This window comes from Nothoprocta perdicaria, unplaced genomic scaffold (genome assembly GCF_003342845.1).
Source record: "Nothoprocta perdicaria isolate Ctin4 unplaced genomic scaffold, notPer1 scaffold_2, whole genome shotgun sequence".
In the NCBI taxonomy this organism is placed as follows: Eukaryota; Metazoa; Chordata; class Aves; order Tinamiformes; family Tinamidae; genus Nothoprocta; species Nothoprocta perdicaria.
Window position 1 is genome coordinate 2,421,850 of NW_020455204.1, and position 16,172 is coordinate 2,438,021.

Consider the following 16,172-nt stretch of genomic DNA (forward strand, 5'->3'; position numbering starts at 1 on the left):
GACTCGCCCTGGTGAGGGGCCCAGGGACCTTAAGGGCCATGGTGTGCCCTCAGGAGGCCCAGCCAGGCCCTGTGCTAGGGGCTGCCGGTGACAGCCGTGGTTTCTATCAGACCATGGATACAGGGTTTCTCAGGGATGGAGCCCCTGAGGAAGCTCCAGTCAAAACCACAGCACAAAGCAGGGAGGAAACGATGGATGTGGTGGAGCAGTCAAAAAGCAAAGCCCAGGTGAAAAGAAACGTCGGGCCATAAGCCAGACACAGCCACCACATGGCAGAGCCAACACCGTGCGGGTCCCATCGCAGAGCCGATGCCTGGTCGTGGGCACCGCAGTTCCCACTGGGCTGGGGTTCCAGCACCTCCTGCTTGCACCCATGGACTCGGCCTCCTTGAGGAGCTTCGTTGTGGCTCCAACGCCTCCCGCTTGCACCCACGGGCTTGGCCTCCTTGAGTTGCTCCTTGAGGAGCTCGGCTTGGCCTTGCTCCCGCCCCGGCCCCTGCAGTACCGAGTCCTGGCTGTAACGAGCTGCACCAGCAGCGGGGAGGCCGTGGGGGCCATTACCAGCACTAATGAAGCCCTTGCGGGAAGGTCGGGCAGCCACGGGCCCACTCCAAGGTCGCCGCTGCCAGCGAGTGCCGGCTGGAGGCTGCGGGGACAGCCTGGGCGGGAGGCTGCCCCACGGCACCCAGGGGTTTGGCGCCCGTGTTGGCGCCCAGCGCCTGCTCTGCCCCTGGACACAGAGGTGCCACCTCTGGCCTTTCCCATACGCGTGCCTGCAGGTTAAACTCTGCTCTTAATTATTTCTCTCCATCAACATCAGTACATTTTCACCATGTTTCAGTCAACCCAGGTCTAAAACTAGCTCTGAGGAAACAACAACCCACCCGGGGACACAGTGGCCCCCGCAGCCACTGCCGGGCAGCATCTTGCAGCACCCGCTGCCTCCCTCCCGCTGCCAAACCCTGCCGGGCCCGAGGGAAAGGCAACAAAACGCCCGCGACGCCCAGGCACAGCGCAAGGACCTCGGGTTTATTGCGGCCGCGCAGCAGCGCTTCGTGCTCCAGCCTCGCACCCACGTCCTGCCTCGCTCCAGCCTCGCACCGCTGCGCGTGCTCAGCGCGGCGCCGGGCGCTACGAGGGCCGCGCGCCCAGCAGGGGCAGCGGCAGCAGCAGCAGCAGGGCCCAGGGCAGCGGGCGGGCGCCCCGGGCGGCGCCGCTGGCGCTGGCGAGGCGCGAGGCCCGGACCCGGCGGCCGTGCAGGGGCTGCGGCGGACGGAAGTTGTTGGTCATTTTGAGGGGCGCGGAGCCGGCGGCTGGGAAGTGCACGGTGCTCACGAACGCCCCCAGCTGCGGAGGAGGAGGAGGAGGGAGAGGAAGGACCGGACAGTCACTTCAGGTAGAAGGAGTGAGCTGCCCCCAACCCGCATCATGGTTCCAACCCCCACCATGTGCACAGCCCTGGAGGCATTTTGGGGAGCTGCCATCACCCAGGTTTAGCCCCAGAGGCATTTCGGGGTGTTGCTTTCACCCAGGTTTGGCCCCATGCTTTCTGTGGGGCGCCTGGCATGCGGGCATCACTCGCGGACCCATGCAGGGCTCCTCGGTGCCATGGGCACTTCCACCACCCAACCCTTGCACAAGCAGCCTGCGCACCGAGAGCTTTAGTGCAGAGCTCTCTTTGCGCTGCTGCTCAGAGACAAGGAGAAGGGCAGGGGAAGGGGCTGCGCGAGGTACCAGCCCATGCGCAGCCCCCCAGCAAGCAGCACTTCAGCCAGAGGAGGGTTCCCCCAGCGCCATCCCCAGCCCTGACCCAGCCGCTCTCCATGCCAGGCTCTCCCCAGGGAAGCAGAGCCTGGGTAACGGTCCCGCACCGTTACCTGTGCCCGGCTCACGGCCACGGGCTCCTCGAACACGGTCCAGACGACGACCTCGCTGCAGTCGGGGGTGGTCAGGGAGCCCTGGTAGCGGTAGTACTTGGAGAGCTGCCCGGCGTGCGGCAGCAGGTTGCTCAGGGGGAAGGTGGAGGCCAGATCCACTGAGTCCCCTACGGAGACAGCAGGAATCAGCACCGTGAGTCCCACCATCACGACTGGCATCCCCAGCCTGGGCTTTCTCCCTCCTGGCACGGAGCAGCTGAGGACGCCTCACCCTGGTGGGACACGTTCCTCAGAGCAGCCACGATGGTGTTGTAGTTGGAGTTATCCGTGTCTGAGACCTGCCGAGGAGAGCAGCAAGGGGTCAGTGCTTGCACGGAGCAGCCGCCACTGTGCAGGTCCCCACCGTGCAGGACATGCAGGGGATACACGGGACTTCAGCACCGCTCCCTGCCGAGGCCACCGCCAGCTCCTGCGCTAAGAAGCCTTCCTGGCTGTGCAGCCATACGAAGCCCAAGGATTTAGAGCCTTTTCTGGGGCAGACCCAAGAGCTTTGGGGCAGGGTTGTGCTGCTACAAAGCAGGAGCATTGTGCCCCTGGGGGCAGGAGGCCAAGCCGCCCTGACCACCTTGGCCGTGACACTTTCTCACTGGCCCCTAGCAAGAAGCCTCTCCCTGGCACCAGCAACAAGCACGTTCCCACAGGAAGCTCCCCAAAACCAGCATTTCCCAGGAAGACCTGTGCAGCCTGGGCAGCTCTGCTGCAAATCCTCAGGGCATTTCCCACGCTGGTTTAGACAAGCAGGAGGTTTTCCCTGGGGACGGGTAGATGCAGCCCCATGCGCTCCTGGCAGCGCTGAGCTGAGCGCATGTGGCCCCAGCACCCCTGTACCCGGCGGGCTCCGGTGTGCAAGGGGCACAGAGGGGCTGCCCTGGAGCTCCCAGCCCACCCAGCACCTACCGTGAAGAAGAAGCCGAGCACAGCCAGCCCGTTCGGGTGCCCCTTGGCCTCTGCGAGGGTCCGGTAGTTGACGTTGATGTGGACGATGTGCAGCTGGGGAGGGAACAGAGGGGCTGAGCGCAGGTGCTCAGTGCCCCCCAGCAAGTTGGCAAGGTCGGGGTGCCCACGTCGCCCCAGGCAGACGTGGAGACACAGAGCCGGCCTCGCTTGGGAAATCCCAAGCGTGGGTCTGAGCGGATTTGCCGCTCCCACGGCAGCCTTGGGAAGATCAAAGCTCTTCAAAGCAAGGGAGCTCCCTCGAAGGGGAGTGGGGCAACGTTGGGCAAGCGGCTGCAGCAAGTGCCAACGCCACGAGCCACCAACCCCGCTCTGAGCCTGAGGGTGCGTTTGCAGCCCCAGCAGCAAGGCTCCCACCTACCTCCATGGGGAACTGGCGCCCGTCGAGGGTGTGCTCGGAGCCGTTGCCCGCCGGGCTGCCCCAGTGGAAGTGGAGCTGCAGCGCCCGGTAGGTGCCGGGCAGGCCCCCGCCGCGGATGCTGATGTGCTCGGCCGCCGCGGCGCCCTGCAGGCCCAGCAGCACTGCGGGAGCGCCGGCGTGAGCGGCGCGGGGACACGCGCAGAGCCGCGCGCTGCAGCTCCCTGCGGCCGCTGCCCCCCTCTCCCGGGTTAATAACCAGGATCGTGCACATCCCCTTCATGCAGGATAAGGAAAGGAGCGCCCAGGCCCCGGGTTGGAGCCTCGGCAGGCGCCGGGACGCACCCGTGTGCCCGTCATTCGTGAGCCGCCACTTGCCCGGCGGGGCCTGGTCGTAGCCCTCGAAGAGGATGTCGCCGAGGCGGCCGTCCCTGCGGAGCCGGCGCCGCTCGATGTCGATGGGTGACTGCTGGCTGCCCCCGCAGGTGGCCTTCAGCTCCTTCCAGTGGCTGGGGCCTGCGGGGTCGGCACCGCTGGCTCCAGAGCTCCCCGACATCCATCCCGCGCTCCAGACATCCCACGGGAGCTGCTTCCCGCCCCGCAGCACCGGCACACGGAGACTTCCTTAATCCTCCCTCTTAAATGGTCATCACAGCCGGCTCTGCAAGCCTGGGCTGACAGAGGGGCTGTGCCTGCCTGGCCGCTGTGGGGAGGTCGCTTCTCTAAGGGGGGCGAATGGAACCGAACCGAGTGCCCGTGAGGAGGGGACGGCCAGGAGCTGCAGAGGAGCAAAGGGAGGGCACGGGGACCGTCCTGCACGGAGCGCCCCCGGCCCCGCAAACCAGCTGCCGCTCTTGCTGAGCGCTGCCCTGCCTCCTTGGGCACAAACGTGCCCTTGCTGCCCACCCGGCCTCTGCCGAACGGCCAGCCCCGGCCGGCTCTTCAGCCGCGAGCAGCAAGTCGTGCCCAACCACTAATGCTCTTCAGACAGAGGTCACGCACCCCGGGTGCTGGACATGTGTACATGCACCAAGGAGCTATAAAACAGGTGGACCGTCACAGCTAATTACCTGCTCATTGAGCCTTAATTAACCTTTTACAAGCTATTTGCATGCTTCAAGACCAAGCAGCACCCAGCTGCTGTATTGCAGGGAGGACACTTATTTTTCCAGCAGCAATGAGAAGGCTCCTTTTGGCTCCCAAAACGGCACCGTCCTTCCCCATGCTGCAGGGATGCCTGGCTGCCTCCCTCCTACCCGTTGACATTGTGGGTGTTGCTGAGGGCAAGTGCTAAATGCAGATTTTTATCTGCTTCAGCCAACTCTGCAGAGGCCAATCCTGTCCCCGGGAACATCCTGGAGCTGACCCTCGCTGGAGGTGGGAGCTGAGCCGAGCTGCTCCTCGGGCTCCGGGGATGTGGTTGGGTTTGTGTGTGAGCGAGCGGAGGTTGCCACACAGCGCCGTGGCCATCACCACCTTTGCATCACCGTGTGGTCCCACTCGCCCTTCCCCAAGGCCTCGTCCCTGCGGTGCATTTGCCACCAGCCCTCGTGGCACCCGGCCCATCCACAGGGGCACTTCCCTGCAGGAAACCGGAATGCTGGGGGATTCACACGAGACACGCAGGGGCAGAGCGAGCCGTGGCCGTGGGGTGCTGAGGAGGTCCCCGCGACGCAGCACTCACCGCACTTGGGGTCCTGCGAGTCGTAGCACCACTGCCCTGCGGGGAGAGGAGAGCTCCAGTGAGAGGAGTCTGCGCTGCAAAACCCCGCGGTGCCGCCTGCTCCCCGCTGGCCTGCACAGGGCTGGGGGGTGAAGGGGGGCCCGTCGGCAGCCAGCACCACAGGGGCATCGCAAACAGCCCCGTGCTGCCTCCAGCAGTGCAAACACCCCAGGTGAGAGCTCACGACCACCTGAGCCGCACGCCGGGACCCTGTGGCAAGGGCTGTGCTGGTCCCATCGGTGCCTGTCCCTGCTCTCAGTGTCCCCCGGCACCAGGGACCGGCCGGTGGCTCCTGCCCCCGCTGTTCCCAGCGCTGCCGTCCAGCCTGCTCGCTCCCTGCCCGCCGCCCCGTCTGCTCTCCCCAGGGGAACCTGCCGGGACTCTGCCCAGCAGCCCCTGCCCGGCCTCCCCAACCGCCCCCGGCCTCTCCGCAGCTCGGCTCGAGCGGCCCCGGCCCTGCTCCCGGCCCCCGTGCTGGATGCGGCGGCTGCCAAACCCTCCCGTGGGAGCGCGTGGCCGGCGGGGGCAGCCGCGGTGGCGAGCGGGGCCGTGGGCAGCGCGGGGCCCACGCGGCCGGGCCGGCGGGCGCTGCTCCCGCCGCACTGCTGGGGCCGGCAGGGATCCGCGGAGCGGCTCCGCGGGCGGCAGCGCTCGCTCAGCGCCGGCTCCGGCGCGGCCCAAACCCACGCGCTGCCCTCCCCTCCGCGCTCACCGCCACACTTGGGGCCTCAGCCTGTCCCCTCTGCGCTGCAGCTGCCCCTCCCAGACCCTGCAAGGACCCACCCCCCCTCTCCATTGCAGCCCACGAACACCCACTGGGACACGAGTCCGGCTGCTGCCCCCGCGCAGCGCCTGTCCCGCCACCTCTGCACCCACTGCCCCCAGGGGGGAGCGCGGCCCCGAGCTGGGGTGCAGCGGCGCGCCGGCTGGAGCAGACCTGGCTTGGAAGCAGCGTTCTGGCTGTGCGAGGGGAAGCAGAGCTCTGGGAAAGCCAGTCGCCTTCTTGCACTGCTCCCACAGCACAGGAGCATCCCTGGGCATAGCTGGGTACCAGGAAGCACCAACCACAGCAGCGCTGGCAGCCTGGCCCGGAGCACCCAAACTTCTCCCTCCCGTGACTCTGGGGGCGAGGACAAGCCGGAGCCCCGAGCACCTGCATCCCCACCGGCTCATAGGGGCCGTCCAGCCCGGGCATCTCCTGCACACACAGACTCATGTCCCAGACGTGCACGTGCCCCTTTGGATCCAGGAGTGGAGCAGGTCACGCAGGACCCCAGTGCTGCAGCAGGACAGGGACGTCCTGTGCAGAGGGCAGGTCACAGCTCCCATGCTGGACCACAGACCCCGGCCAGCCCACGGCCTGTCCGAAGAGGACGGGAACAACCCGGGATGGTGCCGCCATCCCCGTGCAGCAACCCCGGCTCCCCTCTGGCACAGCACCCGCCAGCCCCCCGGCTGCCCCCTAACCCACCCACTCACCTCCAGCGGCCGCCCGCACCACGAGGGGCAGCGTGAGGAAAGTCAGGGCCAGCCGCGGTGCCCCCATGGTGCCGGGCGCGATGCCGGCCCCGGCGCAGTGCCCGGGAGGGCTCCGCGCTGCCAGCCGCCAGCCGGAGAAATCCTCAGCTCCAGCCTGGGCGCTGCTGTTAAATATTCATCACACGGCCGAGTTTTTAACTCCTCGCCTGCTAGCGGGGAGCGCCGGAGCCAGCCCCTCCCCGCGCCGGGACACCTGCCCGGAGCAGGATCCGCCGCCGCCCTCCCTGGATGCAGATCCCGGGATGCTCCCAGATACCGGGATACTCCCGCCCATCCTCGCTGGGAGCTGCAGCTGGTCCCGGTCCGGCGCCCCAGCCCCAGCCATCCCCATGGATCTGGGGGCTGCAAGGCCTGACAGGGGCAGAAGCGGAGGGCAATGTGGAGCGGAGGACTCGGTGACACCTGGCTCGTGGTGACATCAGCCACCGTGATGGCCAAGCCCAGCAGTGGGGAGCAGACCTTGGCCAGCCCGTGATGCCGACAGCTCTCAGCCAGGATGTGATTCCAAAACTAAAGCCATGGGGAGCACCAGGAGGCTGGTGGGTGGCTCTGCCCGCTGTCCCCCCACTCAGCCCAGCCCCATGGACAGGCTGCATCCCCACGGCCATTGCGGGATGTCCCCGGCCTGGGGCTGCCCACAGCAGCCACGAAGGACCAGGCGCTTCCCAGGCAAACGGAGCAAGGAAGGACTTGGTGAGGAAGGACTCACCGTTGCCACATTCATGCCATGCGCCAGCCCCGCTCCGGTCACTCGGCATCCCACAGCTATGCCCTCGGAAGGCGCAGAGCTGGCCGGGTGCTCAGGGAGGTGAAGTGACTTGGAGATCCAGGAATGGTGCTGAAGGAGCCACCCAGCTGCTCAGGGTGGCAGGAACCGCAGAGGGGCCGTTGCCACCCACACACCCTGGGTGGTTCCAAGTCAGTGGAAGCACGAGGCAGCCAAAGGGGACACGAGCACCGACCGTGCCCGCCGCTCGCACCACTGCCTCTGCAAGAGCTCAGCACGGGGCATCTCCTGCCCTTGGACACCCATGCGGGGCTCCTTGCTCACCAGGGACCATCACTGAGCAGCTCCACTTTGCACCCCCACAACCGGGCAGGCCCCATGGGAGCCTCACCCATCCCTCACCTCGGAGCTGCAGTTCTCCTCCTGCCGCAGGTGGGCTGGGAAAAGGGGGCATGAAAACACTGGATCGTGCTGTTGCCACGTTATCCGAAAATATCCACGCTGCAGGCGGGGATGAGAAAGGAGGCCACAGGACCCGCTCGGTCCTCTGCTGCTCCTGTCGGAGCTCAGTTCCTGGCTCGGAGCGTGGCACAGAACTTGCCAACACAAATAAAGCTGGCAGGGGCACAAGGCTGCAGGAAGCAGCCTCACACGGGCACTTCGGCCAGGAAGCACCCTGGCCGGGCTGCGCTTCGTCGTGGAGGGTCCGGTCGCCCTGGCAGGGTCCGGGTGCCCCGCACAGAGCAGCTCCGGCAGGCACCGCAGGAAGCAGGGTGCGCGTTTCGGCAGCGGCGAGGAGGGCGACGGGGCAGAGCTCCCCGGAGCTGCTCTGCGTCGCGGCCATCAGTCCGGTTTGGCACCTGCTCTGCCAATGATGCACTTTGCAGAGGACTGTGATCATCGCTCTGGAGCAACCTGAAAAGAGAGCAAAAGGGAGGGTTACAGTCTCTGACAGCACAGACGTGCCGCTTCCCACCCTCACCCACTCTTTCTGAGCAGGGAGCACCTGCACCTGCTTCTTCAGGCCCCAAGAGCTCTCTCTGACCCACTCTGGACGTGCACACAAAGACTCTCGACAAACAGGCAAAGACAAGAGATGCTACTTAAGAGATGGGCAACCCGGCCTCGGGGGTCTGGAAGATCCGGATGAAACCCTTGAAGAGCTGCTGGGTCCTTCCTGCTGGGTTTGCTGTGACGGTGGCAAAGACCTCGCAGGGAGTCCTGCGGCTCCACAGCGTCCTTGGAGAGGGAGGCTGGGAGCCTCCTCCCGCCTCAGGGAGGACGAGGTTCCCTTTGGTAGAAGTGTTCACTGGCAGGAAGGGCAACGGCCATTAGAGCTTAAAAAAAAAATAATAAATATGTTAAAGAACCACCTCCTTGAAAATTAAAAATAGCTGCTTAAGTCGGATCCATTGATCCGAGGTGGGCACGGTGCCACCCTGCCGGGAAGCCCCAGCCACAGGCTCCGTCGGGAAGCGCTGGTAGGTGCCGCACATTGGAGGTGCCGAGAACAGCTCCAGGAGACAAGTCCTGCATCACCTGCGTGTGGTCCAGCCCCAGGGACCCGAGCAGGCAGCACCAGGGGCCACCCAAGGACTGGGCCAGCCAGAGAGCAGCAGCGCGGCACGGACGGCCCGGGCTAGTGTGTACGGAGGGTTGGGGGTGTCCAGAAACCCAGAGGCAGCACGGAGAAAAGTTCAAGCAGAGTAACCGCTCTGGCTACTCCCGATTCTCCTTGGTCTTCGCTCTCCATAATAAGAAAAATAATAGCAAGCTCTTCGGGAGAGCATTAGCAGCTGCGGCAGCACCAAGAACCGCACACCGCTCAGCCTGCGCGCACCGGGCGGCAGAGCCTGCAGCGGGTCCCGCACAAAGGGCGCACTGTGGCCGCAGCTGCGCGGGGCCGTGTCCGCTCCAGGGCCGCGGTCCCGCCGGGGCTCCCTCCGCCGCCGGCCGTCAGCGACGTCGCCCCGCGCGGCGCAGCTGCTGCCGCCCGCGTCACCGCGGCCCTGGAGCGCACCCGATGGGCGCCGCACGGCACCCAGACCACAGGGAGCGCGGGTGCTAGTTAACCCCCTTGAAAGATGCTTTTTTAACAGGTAACCACCTGAAAGAGAGGGCTGCCTGGCCGTGCTCCTGTGCGGTATCTGCGCCTCGGCGCTGGTCGCTGCTTGGTTTGAGCGCAGCGTGGATGGCTGCGAGCAGCCACGTGTCCCACGGGAGCTGCGCTGGGATCACAGCGGCACTGCAGCGCCGCTCGGAGCGCCCAGCCCGGCCAAACCTGCCTGGCTGCTCCTGAGGAGCGCGGCATCATCCCCAGCCCCGAGGGGCCACAGGAGCGCTGGTGATGTCTGATCCGCATCTAGCTGAGCGGCGCAGGGCTGACGTGGGCAGACCGGGCGGCCCCGCGCTCCCCGTCCTGCTGCTGCAGGGACTTCTTCATCTCCCAGCAGGACTGGCGCGGAGGGAAGGGCTGCGGTCCCTGTCCTCGGCTGGACAGCTCCTGCCTGCAGGGAGGGAGCTCCGGTCCAGGTGGGGAAGCCGGCAGGAGCCAGCGGGAGCGTTGGCAGCGGCGGAGCAGGGACAGGAGGCCGGAGCTGCGGCAGCGCCGATGACCGCACGCGCTGGCCGGCAGTCAAGGCTGAGCGCATCCCGCGCCCGCGGCGCACGGCAGGATGGCCTCGCGCTGCTCCCGGGACTCACACACAGCAAACCCAGCTCGGAAACGAGCAAACTCCTTCCACTCCCAAGCGTGGGGATCAGGCGAGGCCCAGGGCTGGCCACGAGGAGCCGCCGACCCTTCCCGTGCCTGGGGCAGAGGCAGCCCCTGACCCACACTTTGGCTAAACCAAGCCCATAACCTGCACCTTGCAGGTGCACAAACCAGGATTCACACTCCACAGGAGTTTTGCCAAGAGTAACAAGCACATAAGAGACGAGAAGCAACCTTCAGAGCAGGGTCCAAAGCAGCACTCGGGGGCACAGCTTGCTGCAACCAAACTACCTTGCATTTGGTGCTGCTTTAACTTCCACTGCTACCAACACAATCTGAGAGATGCATACATAAGCTCACCCTATTAATCAGCACAATAGTTTAAATAGTTAAATAAAGTTCCCCACTGTTCCCCAACCAGCTTTAAATACTTTAGAGCTGCAGGTCCTTTCATGATGAGCAGCACCAGGTACCACCTTGCCATGACAAACAGCACCAGCTACCACCTTGTCACGGGCAAATGGGGACTCTGAGGCTGCACACCTGGCTGCCCAGCTGCACACAGGCCCGCTCCTCTTTTCCCCACATCTCCAGAGGGAGACTGAAACAGCCTGTAATGTAAGACCAGCTCAATCCCGGGATGAGCAGGAACGCCATCTACTGCCCACCTCCTGCAGGACAGACTGTGCCAGCCAGAAAATCCGTCTGCCTGGACTTGGTAGTCTTGGTTTTATACCAAAGTACAATCTTCAAACAACAGGAACATACTTAAATTCCACTGCTGAAGGGACTTCTGCAGCCTCCCTGTCTGAGCTTAAACGCATCTCTTGATCTTTCTGGAAGATCACAGTTTAGAAGCCTGATACAACAGGACTTCTTGCACACTGACGAACCACATCTATTAAGAAAGAAAAAAAAAAGCATTAAAAACCAGACATTAGAGCAGGCCATTTCTCTTACAGAACACAATTTATTTGGCATTTGGATGAAATGTTTCTCACAGCATCTTGAGGAGAAAAAAAATAGATTAGTGTCAACCCCAAGGAAAGAAGTTAAAACAAAAACCAATGTCACAGGGACTGAGTTATTATAGTATCAAATTTAAATTCTACATGGTATTTCACAGAATATCAAAATCTTTTATACACTGCCACAGTTAACTGCAGTCACAAACCAACTACACGGGAGAAGCCTGCAAATGCAGCGCTGGCTAAAATCACTTTCCAGGAGAAGGTCAAAAGCAGAAGGTCTCATTCAGAAGGTCTCATTCTCTCTCGCAGCCCCCAGGCAAAGGCAAGTCGGACATTCAGGTTACGGAGCGGCAGGGCCCTGCGCCCGGCACGGGCGGCATCTCCGCCCCGCGCAGCTTTCAAGGTGCACAATACTGGGAGATTAAAGCTATGTTGTACCGTATTGTACATACGTGTTCATATGCACGTATATGTAGGTATTCTGCAGGCAGGCGAGGCAGAATAATGCTGGAGGAAGCAGATCTTGACTGCTGAATGCCTCTGTTTTATAAGAGGCGCATACTCCGTTTGGAAGCTTTGACTTGCCTCCTCTGTATCGATCTGCTCCAGTTGGAGATTCCAGCTCCCAACTTGCAAATTGGGAAATCTGAAAGGAAATTTCTGGATACACTTCATGTTTCTTAGCGGATGATAAAATAAGAATTCTCTGAAGTTGAAAAAAAAGAAGAAACACAAGCTACAAATCGCATGAGATGACATTAAAACTTCAGTGCTTTGCCACTGAAAATCCACATCTAAAAGATGAAAAACATTTTAAAAACACCTTCAGATTCACTTAATATTAGACAGGGAAAGAGGAGCAATTACTGGTCACAAAAACATTTTCTTCCCAAGTAAAACTTCAAAGACGTTTGACAAGGCAATCCTGTGATCTTCTCTCAGACAGAGAACCCAATGACTTCACTAGGAATCCTGTCTGAGCAGAGAGCACAAGACTAAACCTTCAGGAAAAAATATCTAATCCATTTTTCTTCTAGATCAGTGTCCTGTCTTGAATGGAAAGAGGAATAGTCTGAGGCTCAAAAATAGACTAGACTGAACATTATTATGCAGACATGTTCTTTGTACATCTGAATGACAATTTTGACCTTCTAGCATAGAATTAAACCCACTGCCTAACATTACGATATTTTATAACTCATCTAATAAAAAAAAAGGAAATTAGAGGCTGCTGTGAGACTGTGTCCATGTATCACTGCGAGCACTGATAGCAGTGAATACCCAGAACTGTTCTGGAAGGAACAGCAGACATCTCAATATGGCACCACAGGACGTAGAGAGGAAAGGGACTTGGGGGAGAGTTTTGATGGAGGCCACAATGGAATGCACTAGCCCTGCACAGAGCAGATTTAAAACCTTATACAAGTAATTGCAGTTGAGAATATCTGAAGGGAAATGTGCACTTGGCTCATTTGGGCTGCTAGGAATGCTTAGGAGATGGGATCTCCTCCACTGTGTGGGAGGAAGACTTGAGATGCACCAGGATTTGAGAAAAACATCCAGGGAAGCAAACGGTGTTGGGGGACGGGGTAAGAAATCAATGCACTAAATACAGCTCCAAAAATCCCATCAATATAATGACAAGGAAAATGGAAAGGTCTTCCTCGGGCAAGCAAACCTCTGTAGCTGGTGTTCACAATCACAACTCAGTTGCCTTGCCAAGGGCTACGAAGTCTTGCTGAGAAGTCAACTGCTCTCGAGAAAAATACCTCTTCCCCAGTTTGTCCTGAAGTCGTAGCAGTTGTGACATTTTCTGAAACAAAGGCTCTTGCTCTAAAAGAGTATCCTCTGCGTGGAAAAAAATCTATGTTAAAAAGGTAATGGTGGGAAAATGACAGTTTTATTGCCAAATTAAAAGCTCAGAGGTAAAGGATGGCTGCACTCAGCGAGCTGCTCTGTTCAAGGCAAAACCTCCCTTGTTTAGCCAAGATGAAGGATAGGGAAAAAATCACCAGCCTCTGAGCCAACACTGAACTGGGAAAGGCTCAGAAGCTACGAAAAACATATTACACCAAGACTTCTACAGAGAAGCCTCCATTTGAAATAACTACAACCAAGAGCCATCATGAAGCTGCAAATTGTAAGAGCTTATTTTCAAAAAAATTCACCACATAACTGAAAATAATAAAAAAAAAATCGAACAGATTCCTGCAGTCTGATGAGATGGGTGAGGTAAGGTATCTGTTCACCTTAACCACAAAACACAGCTTTAGAGACTAAACCAAGCCAAGAGGCTTCTTGTTATTGCGCTAGGATACTACAAAGAATGAATATTCCTTCTGGCTTTAAAAGAATTAGAAGTTTTCTAGATTTTGCACTGCTAACAAAATATTTTTCAGGAATGGACCGTAGTAGCGTAGACTTTGCATCCTACTCAAGTGTACACTATCACATCCTGTCCTACAACAGAGTGCAGCCAGCTTGAGAGAAGTATTAACTCTAAGAGCCTAGTTTTATATAACCCAGTGCTTGGCTTCACCTAGCTGGACGCAGCACAAAGGGTACCATCTACAGTATATATATATTTATATATATCACCACCCAGAAACACACACACGCACACACACATTCGTACCTATAAAAACTAAAAGAAAAATCAGTACATACAATGTATAAAACGTATGAATGTGCTCAAAAATGCACAAAACCCGCTTTATTTTCAGACTTCAGAAATGCTCGATTTGTATGCATGGTTCTCACTACTGCTATCCATCCACTTCATCAGACCAGGACTTGAACTCAAGAGGAGGAGACGGCAACAGATCCACGGGGCGGAGAGGGGCTCCTCGGTCTGCGTCATTCCCATGGGAGCCAGGCGGCCGAGCGGACGGGAAGGCGCCGCGGCGGAAGAGCCCCCAAACTGGGATCCACACTCGCCCGCGGCTTCAGGACTGCTGGCACGTGTCTGAGTGCCAAGACACTGGATAGGAGCTCAATAACCAAAGTCACAGTTTTCTGAGCAAAAGGAGTTGAACTGTCAAGACCGATCCCCACGTACAGCACAAGCCTATAGGCGAGACACAGGATAGAAAGTAGCAGCATATTCGACGGGGAAAACAAGTCAGCTGCACTGGGAAACCACAAAAGTGGGTTAGGACTTGTCATACAAGTATGATTTCTCATCAGTACTAGAAAAATAATTCACATACACACCCCCTTGCTGTGTTTTCTTCCTGTCCCTCTAGGCCTGTGTACCTTTCATAAGGTAATAGGAGAACACTCACAAGGGGCACTCTTTACAAATTCCTTTTAATCCTTATATTTTATCTCATCTGCTGACTGCTACAGTAAGTCAGGGAAAGCCAGAGGCAAGAGGAGGACGGGAGGGAGCAGGGGGAGGGCAATATTTGTATTCTCTAATCCCACTTAAAATTAACATCACTTGTAAAGATTACTCTGCAGTCATTAGCAAAGCCAACAGTGCTTGACTGTGGGTTTACTAAGGGAGTAAATGAAACTCATTTTGTTATATATAAATTAACGTGGCTAGTTCAAAGAGCTCAATTTGAGGGGAAAATTTAAGATGGCAATCACAGTGAAAGAAACCACTTCACTGATTTAAGTGTACTGACCTCATTCTAACCCATCATTGGGCCTGGATAAATGTTTGTTCAGCAGGAGGAAGAGAAGAAGGGACTGGGAAGAATTTCTAGAATAGGGTTGACAATTTATGACATTAGAATACGGAACCTGAGTCCAATCAGAATTGACCATTATGAATAGCACACGTTCATCGCTGGTTTTAAACGTCATGTGCAAGAACTGTAAAGAAGTGAAATGGAGAGGAAGGAACAGGCATGCTAAAAATAGCATGCACTAAGTAAAGCAAGGAAATGGTCTCTTTATCCAGGCCAGTCTTGGGCAACTGTTCACTGTAAAGGACTTAAACCATAAAGAAAAACCCCTCTATCTTCCCAATGGGATTTTAACAAGCAGGGGCTTACTACAGTGAAGCTGGATTGTGTCAGCTGGAAAGCTAACACAGTCCTGTCTGTCTCTTCCCTACAACACTACCCAACACATATGAGCATCCTACTGAAGGGACATACACATTACACAGCCTCACTTTTCTTTATGGGGCCAGAAGTTCACCTGACAATACAAGATTTTGTAGCAACCAATAACAGATAACTGCAAATCCTGGTTTTCTTAGCACCCGCTTCCACGAGAAGACAAACTCACGCAGTGCGTGCATCACTTATCCTCCAGTCCCTGGGGTGCTCTGAGGCAGCGGGACCACTCAACACCCACAGCTCTTCTACCCTCTGCAGCTCTTATTTGGTGGCACGTGCTTGAGCTCTCAGTGTTCCCCATTCACAACACAGGCACCAGCCTCTTCCCTCGTGGTTCAGCTTTTCCCAAGTGTAGCACGCAAGCAAGAGAGAAAGCAAATGATTAAACAGTGACTGTCCCCACCCTCCTTTTCCGTTGTCTGTTCCCTGGGTCCAGTGGTATCCAGCCAAATCCAAGCAGCTCCTTTCTGATGTAGATTTTTGTTTCCTCTCAGGTTAGGAAAAAACTACCCATATTCTTCCTCTCCTTAGAAGTCAAAGGAATTCTCTGCTCTCTTTCCCATTGCCAATGGAAAAAAAAAGAAAAAAAGAAAAAAAAGAGCAGTTTATACAATCCATATTTACACGACAAATCAATTAGTTAATGAATAACGACAGCCAAAAAACGAGAGGCACAATCCTAAACTAGAACATAAAAGCAGTGTCCAAAACCAAAGTGGAGATTCCTTCCGAAGTTCAAACCATGGATTAGTGTTTGTCTGTGCAAACAGTTGCTAAAACTATTCCTGACCAGCAGTCAGCTTTTTATTCCTTTATACAATGGTATTGAGAGAACAGTGGCTGTGACGGCTGCCCGTAAGAGTTTCTGCCGGTGTGTTTTCACCTAGAGGAGTATCAGGGGGGACAAGAAAGGTGCTGCTGTCAGCAGAGTCTTCCAGCTCTACTGGAGAAGGACCAACTGAGGGAGGAAGCGATTCCTCTGTGAGCTGTGGGGATACATCACAGTTTCCTAGGGATGGAGGATTGCTCTGCACTGTCTGAGGAAGAACTCCATCTGCAAAGGAGGAAAACAAGCAGAATCAGAGCATGAAGTGCTTTTTTTTTTTTTTTTNTTTTTTTTTTTTTTTTTTTTTTTACATTCCGAAGTAGATTTACTATCTGTAATTCTGGAAGTCCT

The 16,172-nt window shown here is 57.9% G+C and overlaps 2 protein-coding genes across 5 annotated transcripts in view; both read right to left on the reverse strand.

Annotated features, from left to right (window-relative positions):
* Positions 1 to 1,131: 1,131 nt before the first annotated feature.
* On the reverse strand, positions 1,132 to 6,528 carry LOC112945792 (carbonic anhydrase 15-like). The gene is made up of 8 exons (XM_026037455.1): positions 6,452 to 6,528; positions 4,934 to 4,969; positions 3,595 to 3,765; positions 3,253 to 3,413; positions 2,835 to 2,927; positions 2,149 to 2,215; positions 1,878 to 2,044; positions 1,132 to 1,347 (listed from the first exon to the last, which is right to left on the reverse strand). The coding sequence occupies exons 1-8, from the start codon at positions 6,516 to 6,518 to the stop codon at positions 1,132 to 1,134; spliced, it is 978 nt and encodes a 325-aa protein (XP_025893240.1). The 5' UTR covers positions 6,519 to 6,528.
* A 7,300-nt stretch (positions 6,529 to 13,828) lies between these two features.
* The window catches only part of DGCR2 (DiGeorge syndrome critical region gene 2), a 40,404-nt gene continuing 38,060 nt past the window's right edge, over positions 13,829 to 16,172 (reverse strand). For all 4 annotated transcript variants that reach the window (XM_026037528.1, XM_026037527.1, XM_026037526.1 and 1 more), the window contains one exon: positions 13,829 to 16,049. In XM_026037528.1, the coding sequence (XP_025893313.1) occupies positions 15,808 to 16,049 (242 nt within the window). In that variant the 3' untranslated portion in view covers positions 13,829 to 15,807. The remainder of the gene's footprint in view (positions 16,050 to 16,172) is intronic.